This window comes from Erinaceus europaeus, chromosome 17 (assembly GCF_950295315.1).
Source record: "Erinaceus europaeus chromosome 17, mEriEur2.1, whole genome shotgun sequence".
Taxonomy (NCBI): domain Eukaryota; kingdom Metazoa; phylum Chordata; class Mammalia; order Eulipotyphla; family Erinaceidae; genus Erinaceus; species Erinaceus europaeus.
The window spans coordinates 62,935,150-62,954,176 of record NC_080178.1 but is presented as its reverse complement, the minus strand read 5'-3'; the positions used below and the strand labels follow the sequence as shown (position 1 = coordinate 62,954,176).

The following is a 19,027-nucleotide window of genomic DNA, read 5'->3' as shown; positions in this document are numbered from 1 at the left end:
ATATAGCTGCACCTCCTGACCACCCGGAGAGTAGATTTTCTCCTGAGTTACCCGGCCAGCTCTCTGCCCCCCACCCCCATGTCAGTGCAGGGCTTCCTTGCTGCTGTCCCAGCCCCTGAGGGGAACCAGCAGTGGAGACCCACAGTTGTAAACTGGTGAGGTTTAAGTTCTCCTTCCTTCAGCAGTCTTTTTATTGATAAAACTCAGACTGAAGGTGGTGGTTCAACTGGCAGGCTGCCGGACTGGTACCATCCGTGCCCGAGTTGGTACGGACTTTTAGCTCTAGGAATCTCTCCTTAAGTCCCTCTGTCCGTGAGCCACACGTGTTTGCACTCTCAACTGTGATGTGGTGGGTTCCTGGAGTGATCCTAATCTTATCTTGTTGCGTTCTCAAGTGACCCTCTTTGCTATTCCTAGTTGAACCCTGGAGCCAGACTTAATGAGGTTAGCAAGAGAAATGGGAGTACAAAATCTAGAGTGAGTTGCCAGACAAGTAGGCAGACAAGAGAAGGGGGCTATAGCAGAGACGTGTACCAAATTCAGTGGGGCCCTTCGGCATTCACCCTGCAGGGAAGGCAGGGGACCATAGCCAGATAAATAAGCACAGTCGTTCCAATCTGAGAAACGTCTGAAGAAAACAAAAGGTCAGCTGGTCGGGAAATCCCTTCTGAAAAGGCCCTTAAGATGGGGTGGATGGGATGGGCGAGGTAGCTCACTTGGATAGTGTGCTTGTTTTGTACCATGCGCAACCCAGTTTCAAATCTGGCTCCGTTGTACTGAAGGAAGCTTCAGTGCTGTGGTGTCTTTCTGGCTTTGTATCTGGATGGGGGGATGAGGGGGAGAGAGCAGTCAAGCCCCAGTAAGGACGACGACAAAAAAGATGGGATGGAAGAGCAGACATGAAATTTGAGAGCCACAAACACCTAAACCTAAAGGCCAAACCTAAACACAAAACCTAAACCTAGGGAGTCGGGCGGTATCACGGCGGGTTAAGCGCAGGTGGTGCAAAGCTCAAGGACCGGCAGAAGGATCCCGGTTCATGCCTCCGGCTCTCCACCTGCAGGGGAGTCGCTTCACAGTTGGTGAAGCAGGTCTGCAGGTGTCTATTTTTCTCTCCCCCTCACTGTCTTCCCCTCCTCTCTCCATTTCTCTCTGTCCTATCCAACAACAATGACATCAATAAAACAAGGGCAACAAAAGGGAGTAAATAAATAAATAAATAAAATCTAAACCTAAAAAGGTAACAGTAGTGCTGATGATAATGATGGGGTGTGTGTGTGTGTGTGTGTGTGTGTGTGTGTGTGTGTGAGAGAGAGAGAGAGAGAGAGAGGATGATGTCAGAGTGACTGAAATGCAGTGAAACTCCAGGGAGTGGTGGGAGGGAAGTCAGGTGAAGACTGTAACATAAGTAATATTTTATACTCTTGTTTTTTCACTCAATGTTTTAATTAAAAGTAAGAATATTCTAGGTTTTGAAAAGCCATGTGTAAACACTTTTAACAAGTAAACTAGAAGTCATCATATTAAAACGTTGCCTTATGCTTTAAAAAAGATCATCAGATGAGGTACACTCCTGATTTAGAGACACTCCATGCCCTGCTTTCAGCAGAAATTGGGGATGGGTGCATATGGGAGTCAGGCTGGGCCCCTCCTGAAAGTGTGCTAAGTGCCCCTTCTGGGCCCCAGTGACCAAGGTTCAAATTGTCGAAAGGCTCACTGACCAAGCCTCAGAGACTTGAGATGGCCTGTACTAAAGAGTGTCTCAGCTCTAGAAACCGCTTTCTTGGCCCTGTTGCCTCTCCTTTAAAGTATTGCCCATTCTACTCTAACTCTCCTGGCTTGAGGAGAAGCCAGGCAATATCCCCAGGTGCTCTCAGGCAGAAGTCGTTGCCTTCCATTTGCAAAGTGCAGGCAGTATTTGCCAGGGCTTCTTCGAGGTTTCTCCCCTTCCTCTTCTGCTAGTGTAGCTTTAGGCATCTGGCTTCTCTGGAAAACCACGGGGTGTCAGCAACTTCTCTCTGCCAACACTCAGTCTTCAGGGCTTGAGCTGCAGGGTCTGCGGAATTCCTGTCCATGCTCATGTATCCATTTGTTGGCCACTAGGAGAGAGCGGGGAGGAAGAGAGCAGACTGAGCAGAGCAGACAGCTGTATCGCTCACTCGCAGCAACTCGATTGCCTCCGTCTAGTCCCAGCCCTTGTTATGAACTAAAGAGGTGGCTTCTAGCAGAAATACAGAACAAAGAGGACACTGCCCTCTGGAAAATTCTCTGACTGGTTCTGTTTGTTACAAAACTAATTTTCAAACCTGAAGATTCTTGGGCTCATCTCCCTTCATTTTTTAAGTGTATTTTTATCAGCAATTTAACATGTTTTGTTTAAAAAATGAAAATTATCAGATTTCAGGAGTATTTTCATATCTACACTTGGTGCAAGTCACGACAATGCCACCAAAGTTCTGTGCCACCCCCACCCCTGCCCCAACTGTCCCCTTCCTCCCTTCCCTTTTCTTTCTTTCTTTCTTTCTTTCTTTCTTTCTTTCTTTCTTTCTTTCTTTCTTTCCCTTTTTCTTTTTTTTGATAGAACAGAGAGAAACTGAGAGAGGATAGGGAAATAGGGAGAGACACTCGCAGGACTGGGAGGCGGAGCATCTGGTTAAGCACACATAATACTAAGTGCAAGGACCTGTGCTCCTGAGCTGTAGGGGGAAGACGGGGGAGCTTCACAAACAGGGAAGCAGGTCTGCAGGTGTTTGCCTTTCTCCCTATCTCCCCCTCCTCTCTCAATTTCTCTCTGTCCTAACCATAAAATGGAAAAAATGGCTGCCAGGAGCAGTGAATTCATAGTGCTGGCACCAAGCCACAGCGATAACCCTGGAGACAAAAAAGAAAGAACGAAAAGAAACAGAAAAGGGGGCTGGGCAGCGACACTCCAGGTTAAGTGCACATAGTACAAAGCATAAGGACCTGCACAAGGATCCCCTTTCGAGCCCCCGGCTCCCCACCTGCAGGGGGTTGCTTCATAAGCAGTGAAGCAGGTCTGCAGGTGTCTGTCTATCTTTCTTCCTTTCTATCTTCCCCTTCCCTCTCGATTTCTCGCTGTCCTATGCAAAAAAATGGAAAAAATGGCCACAGCAGTGGATTTGTAGTGCAGGCAACAAACCCCAGCAATAACCCTGGAGGCAGAGAGAGAGAGAGCGAGAGAGGAAAGAAAAGAAAAAAAAGGAGAGATAGAGAAAGAAAGGGAAAAGAGAGACACCTGCAGACCTGCTACACTCACTCCTGAAGCATCCTCATTGCAGATGGGGAGCCGGGGCTGAAACCCAGATCCTAGTGCCAGTCCTTGGGCATAGTACTATGTGCATTTAACTGGACGCACCACAGCCCGGTCCCCATCATTTTAGTTCTTACATTTTAAAAAAGGCAGTCTGGTTATTCTGTCTTCTTTCTTGCAAGTTTGTTTAGTCACCTATACTCTGCATATGAGTGAAACCATCAGGTAACCAGCACTGATCCCACTCTGGCTTGTAGTGGGGAGAGGGAGGGATTGAACCCGGGACTTTGGAGCCTCAGGCTGGAGAGTCTCTTTGCATAACCATTACGTTATCTACCCCACCCTCTTTTACCTCTACTTATTTCATTTAGCAAAATTACCTCCAATTCCAAAGTACCACTTCAGAGTAGTACGAGAAGGGGGCGTGGCTTCTCCATCTTGGCAGGAACATCCTCTGTCTCCAAAGGTAAATGCCCTTGGACACACACATGACATCAACACATCCACCGCTTACTTACCTTTTGTTTGACCGTGTGCTTGTGGGGAGACACTAAGTGGTAGAGGTGCTTCTCTCTTTGGGGTGGAAGACTGGGATTTAGGGTCATATTTGCCTCCTTGGCTGTGTTCAGAAATCAAGGTCTATCTGGTCAGATCTATAAGCCTTGATTGACAGCTGCTCTGTGACAGGATCCCAGACTTTTATGAACTTTCAAACTATTGGGGGCCCAAAATCTGATCATCTCAATATATTAATAATTTACCCAGTACGGTGCTTTCTACTGGAATAGAAGGCCTGTCCTACTTTCTGTCCACCTATTTCATCACATCACTTTGGACCCATCACCCCATTCTGACTTCCAGAAGGGCAGGCCTTACCCCACTTATCTCCTATCAGGACCGGACAGCCAGCATGAAGTGTGTCACCATCCCCTTCACCGCTCCTGTGCAGGTTCCACCAAAATAATGCCGCATTCTGAAAACAAAAGGGCCCCACCCCTGAGAGGGTCAGCCTTGAGTCTCAGTCCTTTGGAAGCACATAAACAAATGCACCAAAAGACCACCTGAAAACCCTAAGAAACCAAGAAAGTGGAGCAGACTGGGAGCAAGGCATGCCAGAGTAAGCCTGCAGTGCTTACTCCAGGCCCTGAAGGTATAGACACAGCATCTCCACCTTGCTCTTAAGAGATCACAGTGTTCTGGGAAAGATGGGCATAAATAGAAACCAGGACAAGTGCTGGGAGGAAGCACAGGACCACTGAGCAGAGGTGCTCAACAAAAACCACAAGGTCTTTGCAACTCAGAACCTATTTAATGTAGACACTTGCCTTCCCTTAGGCATCACTAACGGAAGCCCCTTCTCCCGCAGGCCTTATCACACCTGTTACTGACTAGCAGGGAAACTGAGGCTCAGGGGTTTAGATAATGCAACTAAGAAGCAAAGTCAAGGCTCAAACCAGGTGTTTTTGTTTTATTTTTGATGAGCTGGAGCACATCTGATGTCACCATTCCCTGGACTACTTTTTCATTTGGGGGGAGGAGAGGGGAGACACTACAGCTCTGGAGCTTCCCCCAGGGTTGTGGTGCTCCCACATGAACCTGCCAGCACATGGTAAGGCAGGTGTCCTACCCAGTGAACTATTCCTCTGACCTAAACCCATGTTTGATTCCAAATCCTAGATGTTCTCCCCACCCTTCCACACAGAGGTATCTCCCAATACCCTTACTTTAACTTTTGGTCACTGAAAGTACATAAAACTTTCTAGGTACGCTCTGCACTCCTGAACACCAGCTCCTGGTGTTTACAGATAACCACATTAACTGAGAAACACTTTAAGTGAGTGAGCGGGGCGCTGTGCTTTATAGGCATGATCTCGTTTATATCTACCTTCATTTTTGAGTTAGGTAAACATTGCCCAGAAGTTTGGGGAGGGAGGTGGAATATTCACTTATTGAGCAAACCTCTTGCCAAGTGCCCCTCCTCTGTGCCTGTCTTGATCTCATAGCTCTTACTGTGATCCTTATTGTGTTACTGCCTGTTCATTTCTCTATGAGCTCCTGGAGGACAAGAACCATGAATGTCCTCCATCTCCTGGGCACCTCCAGCCCTCAGAGTTAATAATTGACCGGCCACTGTAAAGGATCCACAAGTGATAATAACATAGTCCTTACCTTTAAGGAGTTCTGACAGGCAACTCCGACTAGGGAAATTCTAATAGTAACAGGAAGGCAGGCATGCAATCATCTACTTGTCATCTAAGTGCATAGAACACAAGGAATGGAAGTACATGCCAAGAAGATTGAGGACTTGTCTTCAGTTCTGGGAATCAGGGAAGGCCTGTCTTAACAACCCTTCTCACTACCCCCACCCATCCCACCAGCACACACATATGGGAGTAAGGATGTCAGTTCTGCACGCTCGCACTCACCTTCACCACAGGCACACTGAGGTTGGCGTAGATGAAGGCTGTGGCTCCTCCGGCCTCCACGGAGCTCAGCTGCCAGAGAAAGAATCAGAACTGAAATAGCCCCTGGCAGCCCTACTCTGATAGCTGATGTCATTTCTACAATGTACAAATTTGCAGGTGAGAACAGTGAATCTCAGCGGGTTTAATACTTTAAATTTTTTTAAATTATCTTTATTTATTTGATAGAGACAGCCAGAAATCTAGAGGGAAGGGTGGGATAGAGAGAGACACCTACAGCCCTGCTTCACCACCTGTGAAGTTTTCCCCCTGCAGGTGGGACCAGGGACTCGAACCTGGGTCCTTGCACATTGTAACATGTGCGCTCAACCAGGTGCGCCACCTCCCAGCCCCACCAGTTTAGTATTTCATGAACGATCAGCAACTCCCTTCTGAGCCAGGATTTAGGCCGAATCAAAGCTATCTGACTTCTGTGCACAACTATCAAGTTACACTCTGGAGCATTTGGGGTATTTAGATTATTTTCAAATGTTTACAATTATAAACACGACACAGAACATCTTAATGCTCTTAATGCATTCTTTGTCTGTTTTTTGCATAGGAAAAGGTTCAAGCAGTGCTATTAATGTGTCAAAAAGTGTATGAACAGGGACCAGTGGTTGTACACCTGGTTAAGTGCACATGCCGCCATGTGCAAGGATCCCAGTTCAAGCCCCTGGTCCCCACCTGTAGTGGGGAAGGTTCACAAGAGGAGGAGCAGTGCTATAGGTGCCTATCTCCCCCACCCCTCTCAATTTCTGTCTCTATAACTAAATAAAAATAGTTAAAATTTTTCTTTACAAAGTTTATGAACACATGGAATACTTGTCATGCACACGATGAAGTTACTTTCAAACCAACAGTGTGACAGGCTGGCATTGTCTCCCAGAATATGCATGTCTCTTAGTCTCTGTCAATCAGATCTCACCACGTTCACCTGTAATTCAGGGCCAACGCTATATACAGAGTCTGGCTCTTGTTAGAAGAAACTGAACCAGCCCGGAGATTCAGAACCTGAAAATAGTAACGATTTTTAGGGTTTCCAGTCCACTGGGAAGGTAAGTGAGAGCAACAGTCTTCTCCTTGCATCTGAGTAACTAACAAGGGGGATGTTTCTGTTCTGTTTTAGCCACTATGGGAGAAACCTGGCCTTTCCTGTGTTCCTCCACCTGTGTTTCCACAGAACAGTGGGAAGGAGTAACATTGCTGACAAACTGAAAGAAGACTGACCAGTGTGTGGCTTGTGAGCCCAGTAGGAGGGCAGGGAACTCTAAGTCTCATACTTTTGCACTAGCACTGCTCTTCTCTAAAAGGGCTCACAGTTATAAGCAGAAAACCACTAAGCTTATTTCAACTCATTTTTCTGACTTCTTAAATATTTTCTCCCTGGAGTATTATTCTTGGTTTTTTGTTTTTTATTCCATAAGCCTTAATAAGCATTCCTAAATTAGGAATCATGGTTATAGGCCTGGGAGGTAGCGCAATGGATAAAACCTAGTACTCTCAGAGATGAAGTCCTGAGTTTGACCCCCCATAGTAATGCTGTGGTTCTCTCTCCTCCTTCACTCTCTTTCATTAACAAATGAAATTTTTTAATTGTGGTTACCTGAAGAATAAATGTGCTCGATTTTTTTGTTTTTTTTTTTGTAGTTATTATTGTTGTTATTGATGTCATCATTGTTGGATAGGACAGAGAGAAATGGAGAGAGGAGGGGAAGACAGAGAGGGGGAGAGAAAGACACCTGCAGACCTGCTTCACTGCTTGTAAAGCAAACTCCCCAGCAGGTGGGGAGCCAGGGGCTTGAACCAGGATCCTTAAGCCAGTCCTTGTGCTTTGTGCAACCTGCGCTTAACCTGCTGTGCTACCACCCAACTCCCTACGTGCTCGATTTTTTTTTTTTTTCCTCCTCCAGGGTTATTGCTGGGCTCGGTGCCTGCACCATGAATCCACCGCTCCTGGAGGCCATTCCCCCCCCCCTTTTGTTGCCCTTGTTGTAGCTTCGTTGTGGTTATTATTATTGCCCTTGTTGACGCAATTCGTTGTTGGATAGGACAGAGAGAAATGGAGAGAGGAGGGGAAGACAGAGAAGGGGAGAGAAAGATAGACACCTGCAGACCTGCTTCACCGCCTGTGAAGTGACTCCCCTGCAGGTGGGGAGCCGGGGGCTCGAACTGGGATCCTTACGCCGGTCCCTGCGCTTTGTGCCACATGCGCTTAACCCACTGAGCCACCGCCCGACCCCCTCGATTTTTATCCTTACCTGAAGATGAAAGAACTGGATATAGCTTAGTGTTTCCTAAGTTCCGTGATGAGGGTTTTTGCTTTTTCCATTTTGTGGAATACAACAATAGCAGCACATATATGAAACTTTACAGACTGACACTCCCTACACTATTAGCTCATTAAATCCTCTTGATATCACTGTGAGAAGGCAGGCAATAAGGCAAGAAAACAAGCTAAAAAAATTCATGATGTGATTTGTACTGAAGCCACATATTAAACAGCAGAGTGAGATTGAGGCAAACTGACTCTCAATTTCAGTGCATTCCATTCCACTATGTGTGGAATGCTTAAAACCCAAATACATATGCATTCACTCATGCTTTTACTGTTAAGAGTTACTCAGCTCTTGCATCCATGCTACTCACACCATAGTAACAGGTCTTCTACAACTAAGCTACCAGTTGTAGGAATTATTGGGAGATACAGAACAGAGAGATCTTGACCCCTGATGCTTGATACCAGTACTCTTCACTGCCTTGACCTTCAGCACAGCTGGAGTCAGTCACCAACCAGAGACAACCAGCGACCAACCCAAGATGTGTACTAGCCCAGACACTGGGTCTCTGCTGACCCTCTGCTTGAACAGAACTCCCAGAATGACAACTGGAGGCCAGACACCATTGGGAGTGGCAGCCTCCCAGTTCTGCAGGAAGTATAAAACTGAGCCATATGAACACACTGGATCCACCAGCACTAACAATTGTAGTGTACTGATAATCTGATTGCCCTTCCTGCTGCACAGAGGGGACCTGCTGTAAAACAGCACTGAGGAAAGAAAGAATGCTGGGAGGTAGGCAGCTATGGGTGCTATGTACAGCCCTTACATTTAGCACACTTATCTCTTCACATAACGTTATTATTTTTTTTATTGCCACCAGGGTTATTGCTAGGGCTGAGTGCCAATACTATGAATCCATTGCTCCCAGCAGCCACTACCTCTCTTCCTTCCTACCTTCCTTCCTTCCTCCCCCCCCCCCATTTTACTTGGTAGAGCAGAAAAATTAAGAGACGAGGAGACAGACAGAGAGACACCTGCAAATCTGCTTCACTACCTGTGAAACTTCTCCCCAGCAGGTGGGCAGTAGGGACTTAAACCAGGCTCTTTACATATGGTGGTAATATATGCACTCAACCAGGTGTGCCACTGCCTGGCCCCTGCAGGTAACCTTAATGCAACTCAAATAATTTAAGAACTAGGTGACTGAGATCTATTCATCTGTACAGAAGGTAAACCCACATGACTTGAAGGGGAGAAGATACGTGAGATTATAGACTGGGACAAATTCCTATAGGATCAGACCAAAAACCAGGAGGATGTCTGTTCATTTTTAAGGGATCATGCAGACCTTACAATTCACAAAACATAATGTAGATTTTTCCTGAAGACTTTGTGGGGAAGATGAGAGAATGTGCTCTCTGTGTGAAAAAACAATACATGAATTTCTCTAGAGGCATCTCTGCTCTTCTCTCTTAACACCTTAGCTATCTCACCGCTCTCTCTTCCCACTCACAGCTCCACTGTCTTATCTATGGGTATGAACTTTTCTTCTTTCTTTGTTCTTGTTCCTCTCTCTCTCTCTCTCTCTCCCTCCCTCCCTCCCTCCCTTCCTCTCTCCTTCTCCTCCCCAGTTCTCTCATAACTTGGATTTGTGTGCCTGCATCACAAACCCACCACTCCCAGCATCCATTTTTTTCTTTTTTATTCAATAGGACAAAGAGAAATTTAAAGGGGCGGGGGAGATAGAAGAAAAAGAGACACTTGCGGCACTGCTTCACCTCTCCCTGAAGCTTCCCCCTTGCAGGTAGGGAGCAGGGATGGGCTCAAACCCAGGTCCCTGAACATGGTAAGGTGTGCACTCAATCAAGTGCACTGCCATCTGGTCCTGGTTGTGTACTTTTCAACACTAACTAGTCCACGGAGCTTCAAAAATAGATGTTGACATCCTCTCCCTGTGTTGTTCAGGCTCCAGGATCTCTGGACCTTCAGTGTAAACCCATTTCCCATCATAACCACTGTGTGTGACCAGTTCCTGTTTAGGTCTCACACTACATCCTCGTTGAGGGCAGGAACACTGATTCCTATTTCTTTGTATTTCCTTTAGAGTCTAACAAGTTTGCTGTTGGAAATTCACAAAATTCCCAAACATTTTGGGATTGTACCAGATAAACTCAGTATCTAAAGTTGCTTTGAAAACTATAAAATAAAGTGCTCGGTAAGAAGCCCTGATGTCCCCTCTCCACCCCCCACTCACCCAAGGAAGACTCACATAGATCATAAAGGTTGCAATTCGGTTCCCGGACTTCATCCTGTACAGTGGACTGGTTGGTGACTGAGACAAAAAAATTAAACATAGTTTTAGTCTATGCAGGTAGCACCAGAAGATTCTCCCATAGCACAGAGGGAGAAAAACAGGGATATCTGGGTGGACTTTCCCTTTGAGCTATACCTAGTCAAGCACGTATTTGTCTTTGATGACAAATACTCAATACGCTTTTGTCAGTTTTAGTTCTATCTTTCATTCTCTCTCTCTCTCTCGTTGAGGAATGAATCCAGGGCTTTTAAAAATTATTTATTTATTTTGGTTAGAGACAGTGAATTGAGAGGGAAGAGGGAGACAGAGAGAGAGAGAGAAAGAGAGACATCTGCAGCACTACTTTTTTGATAGAGGGTGAGACAGAGAGGGAGGCAGAATATAGGAGAGGCCCCAGCAGCACAGCTCTACTGTTTATGAAGCTTCCCCTGCAGGTGGGGACCAATGGCTTGAACATGGCATGGCAAGGTATGCACTCTATCTGGTGCACCACCACCTAGTCCTGGCATTGTATTTTGTTTTGTCATCACTTGAACTTCATCACTCTCTGAGCCAACCTTTTTTTTTTTAAAAGCTAGAAGGTAAAAACAGAGCACTGAAGCCTTCCCCAGTGCCTTGGGGGCTGGAACCTGTGTCATGGGGATGGCAAAGCAGGAACCTTTCCAGGTGAGATATATTGCTGGCCCCTTCACTCATCTATGGTGCTTAAAGTTTCAGCAGTTCATTTTTAATTGCTGAGTAGTATTCCATTTATCTTTCTACCTGTTGATGAACATTTGGGTGGCTTCTAATTCTTGACTCTTAGAACAAAGTTTTTGTATAGACCTATATTTCCTTTACTATGTATTTACTGTATTTCCTTTACTATGTAAAGTACCTAGGAATGAAATTATTAGGCCATATATATCTCTGCATAACTTTTAAGGCACTGCCAAACTGTGTTCCAAAGTATTGTGCCATTTTACATAACCACCAACAATGTGCAAGATTATTAATTCCTTTTTTTAATATTTATTTTATTTATTCCCTTTTGTTGCCCTTGTTGTTTTACTGTTGTAGTTATTATTTATGTCATCATTGTTAGATAGGGCAGAGAGAAATGGAGAGAGGAGGGGACGACAGAGAGGGGGAGAGAAAGACACCTGCAGACCTGCTTCACCACCGGTGAAGCGACTTCCCTGCAGGTGGGGAGCCAGGGGCTCGAACCGGAGTCCTTACGCTGGTTCTCGCGCTTTGCGCCACCTGCACTTAACCTGCTGCACTACAGCCTGACTCCCAGATTGTTAATTCCTGCATCAATTCATAAGCATTTGAAATGGTATTTTTATTTTTTATTTTATTATTATTGCCTCCAGGGTTATTGCTGGGGCTCGGTGCCTACACTACAAATCCACTGCTCCTGGAGGCTATTTTTCCCCCCCATTTTGTTGCCCTTGTTGTTGTCGTTATTTTTATTGTTGCCATTGATGTTGTTGTTGTTGGATGGGACAAGACAAATTGAGAGAGGAAGGGAAGACAGAGAGGGGGAGACAAAGATAGACACCTACAGACCTGCTTCTCTGCTCTCCCCTACAGGTGGGGAGCCAGGGAATTGAACCCTGATCCTTATGTGGGTCCTTATACCTTGCGCCATGTGCGCTTAACCTGCTCCACTACCGCCCAACCCCCAAAATGGTATTTTTAAATCCCCATTTAAGGGGCTGGGTGGTGGCACACCTGGTACAGCACACATGTGCAAGGACCCAGCTTAAGCCCCTAGTCCCCACCTGCAGGGGGAGCTTCACCTGCAGTACAGCACTCTTGTGTTTCTCTCTACTTCTCTGTCTTTATCGAAAAAAAAAAAAAAAAAAAAAGGCCGTGGTCCGGGAGGTGGCGCAGTGGTAAAGCTTTGGACTCTCAAGCATGAGGTCCCGAGTTTGATCCCCGGCAGCACATGTGCCAGAGTGATGTCTGGTTCTTTCTCTCTCTCCCTCTAACTTTCTCATAAATAAATAAAAAATTAAAAAAAAAAAGGCCACCAAGAACCGTGAACAGTGAAATCGTTGTGCAGCTACCGCTACCACCTGGCCTCCCACCTTTCTTTTCTTTTTCATTCTTCCCTCTCAATTTCTTTTCTTTTCTTTTTTAATTTATAAAAAGGAAACATTGAGTGGTCCGGGAGGTGGTGCAGCAGATAAAGCGCTTGACTCTCAAGCGTGAGGTCCTGAGTTCAATCCCCGGCAGCACATGTACCAGATGATGTCTGGTTCATTCTCTCCTCCTATCTTTCTCACCAATCAATCAATAAATAAAATCTTTTAAAAAAAAAGGAAACATTGAGAAAACCATAGGATAAGAGAGGTACAACTCCACACAATTCCCACCACCAGAACTCCGTATCCCATCCCCTCCCGATAGCTTTCCTATTCTTCAACCCTCTGGGAGTGTGGGCCCAAGATCATTGTGGGATGCAGAAGGTGGAAGGTCTGGCTTCTATAATTGCTTCCCCACTGAACATGGGCATTGACAGGTCAATCCATACTCCCAGGCTGCCTCTCTCTTTCCCTAGTAGGGTGGGGTTCTGGGGAATCGGAGCTCCAGGACATATTAGTGGGTTGTTTGTCCAGGGAAGTCTGGTTGGCATCATGCTGGCATCTAGAACCTGGTGGCTGAAGAGAGTTAACATGCAAAGCCAAACAAATTGTTGATCAATCATGAACCTAAAGGCTGGAATAGTGCAGATGAAGAGTTGAGGGGGTGTCTCCGTTTTGTAGATAGCTAGTAGGCATATTTTAGTTATATTCCAAAGGGCCTGTAGCTATACTAGTTTTTTCTTTTTCTTTTTTTCCCCCCCTGAGCCTGAAATCTGATATGCAGGTGGATCCAAGTTATTGTCTGGGGAGATGATGTCATGGCTGGAAAAAGGACCAGAAAGCTGGATCAGGGAAGAGAGTAGCTCCCAAATATGGGAAAGGTGTATAAATATTGTTGGCTGTAAACCCCATCGATTTGATGTGATCTGGGGCCCATATTCAGCTTAGGAGCCTATGTGACCTCTGCATCCCTGTAGCTCTGAGCTCACATTATGTGGTCATGAGTAGGAACATTCCAAGCTGCCCCAATATCAGGACCCATCTTCCTCAGGTATAGCATAGAGTATGTTGTCCAGCCTCCCTTCAAAGGATGGAACATTCTCTACCATTGTTGATCCAAGTTGAGGGCAAGGTCCTATGGGTATGGGGGCCCACAAAGGGGTCTATTTTGTTGTTCCTGATAGAGATGACTGGTAACAATGGGGAGAGGGATTTATTTGAGGTCTAGGCCCATCATGTCTGTTTGGGAATCTCAGGACTCCCTGAATAGGGCCCCCCCTCTCAATTTCTGACTGTCACTATCCAATAAATAAATAAATAAAGATAATTAAAAATTTATAAATCTATATTTGCTGAGTTCCTGGCAAAGATGGGCCATGGAGATCATGAGGGAAAGTGAGTGGCAGGAAGATGGACAATCATCACTGGGAAGTCCCTGAGTGAAGTGGGACAGGAGGTTCCACAACAAACCACTTTCTTCTCCCTACAAGCAAATGTCAGAGAATAGGATGGGGGCTTGCAAGAAAATGAGTCAGTGGCAATCATCCAAACTTCCAGAGCTTTCTGAAACAAGAAACATTGCTTTGTAACAATTCTGCCTTAGGAAATAAATACTCCCTAGGTTCCTTTCACCAGTGACTGGCCATGGGTCCAGTTACCGTAGCATGGTCAAAGTGAGGTTCATAGTGCCCTCCGATTCCGTAGTTCACCACTTGAAGATACTCTGCATAGGGAGGCTTGACATCAAGGCCTGTGACAGCAGCAATACGACGGTCAAGGGTCAGCAGCACTGGGTCAGCAGTGTCCTTCAGCCAGGCACTAAAACATATGGCAGTTTGGAGCATCAGTGATCTGATGCCAGACTAAACGCCTGCAAGTGAATGAATGTCAACTGGAGAAGGAAGGAGGCAAAGAGGGAGCAAGAGAAGGAAAGAGGAAAGGACGAAAGAAGGAAGAGGAGGACAGGAAGGTAAACATGAACACTAGGTACTCTTCTGTGAAGAAGAATGAGACTATCTCTGCCTTTAAAACTGCTGTGTTTTAGAGACACAACTGAGGGAGCTGGGTGTAATGGAAAAACTTCAGATTCACAGTAACAAAACCATTCCCTGATTCTCTGTCTGATCCCATGCCAGTCACTTCAGTGTGTTCCTGTATAAAATGGGAATGCAGTAACATTCACTCCATGGATGCATGGAGACTGGGAGAGAAAATGCCTATGAAGAGGCTTTGTAAGTCATGTGCTGATGATGGCTGTAAGACACAGAAAACCTTCTGCAATTCTGTTCTTACTCCAAGGCAAATCAGGAAAGGTCAAAGGCCAAAGAGCAAAGATCAACCTCTTTTCCAGAATGTCTTGCTGAGGTTCTGGCAAAAAAGAGGATTTGTAATCAGAATGCTGGTCTGTGGGGAAGAAGAAAGTGCTCCTTAAGCAATGGCAGTGAGCCTGGGACCGTGGGACCGTGAGACCGTGACTGAGCTAGAGGGGGCTTGGCATGATATGAAAGAGCAATTCTTTACTCTATAAATGGTGGGCCGATTGGTTTATTCTTTTTGTATGGAGTGCAGGTGAAGTGCTATGTTGTGTGCACTTCAGTTTACAAAGATTCCCAAGACAGAGAAGCTAGTGAGTTCAAAGAGCTCATGGGAAAGGACGCCCAAAACTGCATAAACATCAAGGTAGAGCGAGTTCGAGGTGCAGCCTTTAAAGTAGATGCTGGGGAGCAGAGGAGGGAGGTGCTCACTCTGACTGGGGCACTGAGGAGAGATGGTGACATGGAGGCCAAGCTTCAATGGACACATGACATTTCAGTAGCTAGAAAAGACATGGGGGACTTTCAGGGAGAGGAAACAGCAAAAGCACAGATGTCGAGGTATGACAACACAGAGTTTGCACAAATGCCACAACATGTGGGCTATGAAAGAAATCACGGGGAATGACGCTGAAAAAGGAAGTTCAGGCTTGTCACAGAAAGCTGAGATAACCAGGCCCAGGCTGTGGCACATCAGTAGAGCACTCGCATTACCATATGCAAGGACCTGGGTTCAAGCCCCCATCCCCACCTGCAGGGGAGAAAGCTTTGAGAACGGTGAAGCAAGTGTTTCAGGTGTCTCTCTTTCTCTCTTCCTTTCTATCACTCCCTCCATCGCAATTTCTCTCTGTCCTATCAAATAAAGAAAAGAAAAATGAAAAAACAAACAAAAAGGCCACTGAAGGCAGTTGATTTGTTGTGCCTGCACGGAACCCCAGCAATAATAACCCAGGTGGCAATAAAATAAATAAAACTAAGAAAGTGGACTTTTGTAGGTAATGGACACAGGTGGAACCATGAGGCCTATACGCAGGAAGAGGATATGACCATTAAGAGCTCCCTTGTGACTGCTCAGAGTTATCAGTGAAATCATGAAGAGGCCAAAATCAGAGAGGGCAGAGCAGTGATGAAAGAAAGAGGAGGTAATGGGAATCTCTGCTTCTTTACTACTCTGAAAACCAATGAATATCTTTCTCTCTCTCTTCCTTTCTCTCTCTCCCTCTCTCTCTCTCCCTCCCCCTTGTATTGCCACAGGGTTATGGCTCAGTGCCACCACTATAAATCCACTGTTCCTGGCAACCATTCCACGCCCCCTCCCGTTTGTTTTTTTTTTTCCTTCTTTTCAATTTTACTGAATAAGACAAAGAGAAGTTGAGAGGGAGGGGAGATATGGAGGGAGAGAGAAAGATAATACAGGGCTGGGCAGTAGCGCACCCAACAAAGCGCACATAGTACTAAGCCAAGGATGAGTGCAAGGATCTGGGTTTGAGCCCCTGCTCCCCACCTGCAGGGCAGAAACTTCATAAGCAGTAAAGCAGGTCTGCAGGTGTCTACCTTCCCCTTTCTCCCCACCCTCAATTTCTCTCTGTCCTATCGAATAAATTGAAAGGAAAAAAGAGAGAAAGAAAGGAAGGAAGGAAGGAAGGAAGGAAGGAAGGAAGGGAAGCAATGGCTGCCAGGATTGGTGGATTCACAGTGCAGGCACCAAGCCCAGCTAACCCTGGAGATAGATAGATAAATAAATAAATAAATAAATAAAATAAGAGAAAGTTAAGACACTTGCAAACCTGCTTTACTACTTGTGAAGCCTGCCCCCTGCACGTGAGGGAAGACCAAACATTCTCTTTGACCCTAAAATGTGAGAAAGGTTAGGAAATAAACAAAGGGAGTTGGGCAGTTGTCTATCTTTCTCTCCTCCTCTCTGTCTTCCCCTTCTCTCTCCCTTTCTCTCTGCCCTATCCAACAACATCAATAACAACAATAACTACAACAATAAAACAACAAGGGTGACAAAAGGGAATAAATAAATAAATATTAAAAAGAAAAGAAAAGAAAGAAAGTTCAGGTCCTATGAACGTTCTAAAATTTGAAGATTAAAAAAAATATTATATTTACTTATTTTCCCTTTTTGTTGCCCTTGTTTTTCATTGTTGTTGTAGTAATTATTGTTGTTGTTAGATTATTGTTGTCGTCATTGTTAGATAGGACAGAGAGAACTAGAGGAAGGAGGGGAAGACAGAGAGGAGGAGAGAAAGACAGACACCTGCAGACTTGCTTCACTACCTGTGAAGCAACTCCCTTGCAGGTGGGGAGCCGGGGGCTCAAACCGGGATCTTTACACCTGTCCTTGCGCTTTGCGCCACTTGCGTTTAACCTGCTGCACTATCGCCTGACTCCCTCTTTTTTAAAAAAATATTTATTCCCTTTTGTTGCCCTGTTTTTGTAGTTATTATTGTTGTCGTCGTTGTTGGATAGGACAGAGAAATGGAGAGAGGAGGGGAAGACAGAGGGGGAGAGAAAGATAGACATCTGCAGACTTGCTTCACCACTTGTGAAGTGACCCCCCCCTGCAGGTGGGGAGCCAGGGGCTCAAACCGGGATCCTCACGCCAGTCCTTGCGATTTGAGCCATGTGCGTTTAACCCGCTGTGCTACTGCCCGACTCCCTGGAGAATTCTTTCTTTTTTTTTTTTTTAATTTTTTATTTAAGAAAGGATTAATGAACAAAAACATAAGGTAGATGGGGTACAACTCCACACAATTCCCACCACCCAATCTCCATAACCCACCCCCTCCCATGATAGCTTTCCCATTCTCTAGCCCTCTGGGAGCATGGACCCAGGGTCGTTGAGGGTTGCAGAAGGTAGAAGGTCTGGCTTCTGTAATTGCTTCCCCGCTGAACATGGGCGTTGACTGGTCGGTCCATACTCCCAGTCTGCCTCTCTCTTTCCCTAGTAAGGTGTGTCTCTGGGGATGGAGAATTATTTCTAATGGGAAACATTCCTCATTGGGCCAGACCAAGTGATTCTGAGTCAAAGCTTTCCCTGCTCGCCTCACTTCCCAGACAATCAAAATTATCCACCCAGCGTATGGTCTGGCCTTTCCCCAAGGATGCTGTCATCACTGCCTCCCATGGGCTGACCCCTCTTACTGAGTCATCAGTTCTGTCTCCACTGTGCAGATCCAGGACTACAGTGAGCAGGGCATAGGGGAGGGCACTGAGCTGGGGTCTCACTGCTGGATCTGGCCCCCAGGCAAGCCCCCAGGTCTAGCGATTGGTCATCCTTCTTGCCTGAGTGTTATGAGTCAAACTTTGAATATGAGTCAGGAGGGGGGCATGGAAACTTGTAAAGTCAGATTACAAGCAGGGCAGGACTGTATTCTCTGCTAAAGCAATTCTGGTTAGGAGAGCCACTACATACTTATTTTCTCAGGTTGTAGGATTTTTTTTCTCCCAAGCCTTTCTCTGGTTGCACCAGTTAAGTAAGTACTCTGGACGCATAAAGACCTGAGAAAGGCCCTTGAATCAGAAGGGTGAATGTTTCTGCTGTGGGTTACCAGTGAAATTATGAAGAGGCCATAACTTTGCTGTCGATGAGGTTGAACAGACAGAATGTGAACAGCTTCTCTAGCAGCAGCCCAGTGGCCTTGGTCAATTGTGCCTCAGACCTGAGGGTTGCAGTAGACATGGCTGGAAAGCCAAGGAAAGCCCTCTCTTAGTTTTTTTTTTTTTTGTCCCACCAGTTATTGCTGAGGCTTGGAGCTTGCATGACTCCACCAGCCCCGGCAGCCTTCCCCCCCACCCTTAGATAGGTGGTGAGAGACACAGGGGGAGAGAGACACCACAGCACCACTCCACCACTTGTAAAGCTCACCTGATGTAGGTACTCCCAGGTCATGGTTGGGGGCTTGAACCTGGATCCTCAGGCACGGCAATGTGTGTGCTTTGCCAGGTGAGCTGCGTCCCAGCCCACACCCTCCTCCTCACCCCCCGCCTTACCTTTTACTGATACGGTACTCCACTGGCAACTGCTTTTCACCTGATGCCACAACAGATCTCTGCAGCTGGTGTGAAGAATGTTAGAGAAAGTCCAAATGGTTAGGATGCAAAGGGAAGAGCTCTGTTATTTCCACAGACATGACCCTCTCTCATGCATAAAACTAATCACCAGTGCTCTTTAACTAATGGATGTTTTGCACATGCTACTGATAACTTTCATCTTGGAAAAAAAAATGTGATAGGGTCCCAGTGGTGGCTCACTGGGTAGGAATGCACATGTTACCCTGTGAAGAGGTCTGGGCTCATGCCCCTAGA

At 46.0% G+C, this 19,027-nt stretch overlaps 1 protein-coding gene across 2 annotated transcripts in view; it reads right to left on the bottom strand.

The window, feature by feature from the left end:
- Nucleotides 1–1,430: 1,430 nt before the first annotated feature.
- The window catches only part of P4HA3 (prolyl 4-hydroxylase subunit alpha 3), a 38,389-nt gene continuing 20,792 nt past the window's right edge, over nucleotides 1,431–19,027 (bottom strand). The window contains exons 8-14 of one of the 2 annotated variants that reach the window (XM_060176835.1): nucleotides 18,713–18,777; nucleotides 14,060–14,219; nucleotides 10,285–10,347; nucleotides 5,698–5,766; nucleotides 4,148–4,244; nucleotides 3,652–3,746; nucleotides 1,431–2,099 (exon numbers count right to left, since the gene is read on the bottom strand). In XM_060176835.1, coding sequence (XP_060032818.1) covers nucleotides 3,673–3,746; nucleotides 4,148–4,244; nucleotides 5,698–5,766; nucleotides 10,285–10,347; nucleotides 14,060–14,219; nucleotides 18,713–18,777 — 528 coding nt within the window. In that variant the 3' untranslated portion in view covers nucleotides 1,431–2,099; nucleotides 3,652–3,672. The remainder of the gene's footprint in view (nucleotides 2,100–3,651; nucleotides 3,747–4,147; nucleotides 4,245–5,697; nucleotides 5,767–10,284; nucleotides 10,348–14,059; nucleotides 14,220–18,712; nucleotides 18,778–19,027) is intronic. The other variant, XM_007520245.2, reaches the window with a different exon arrangement.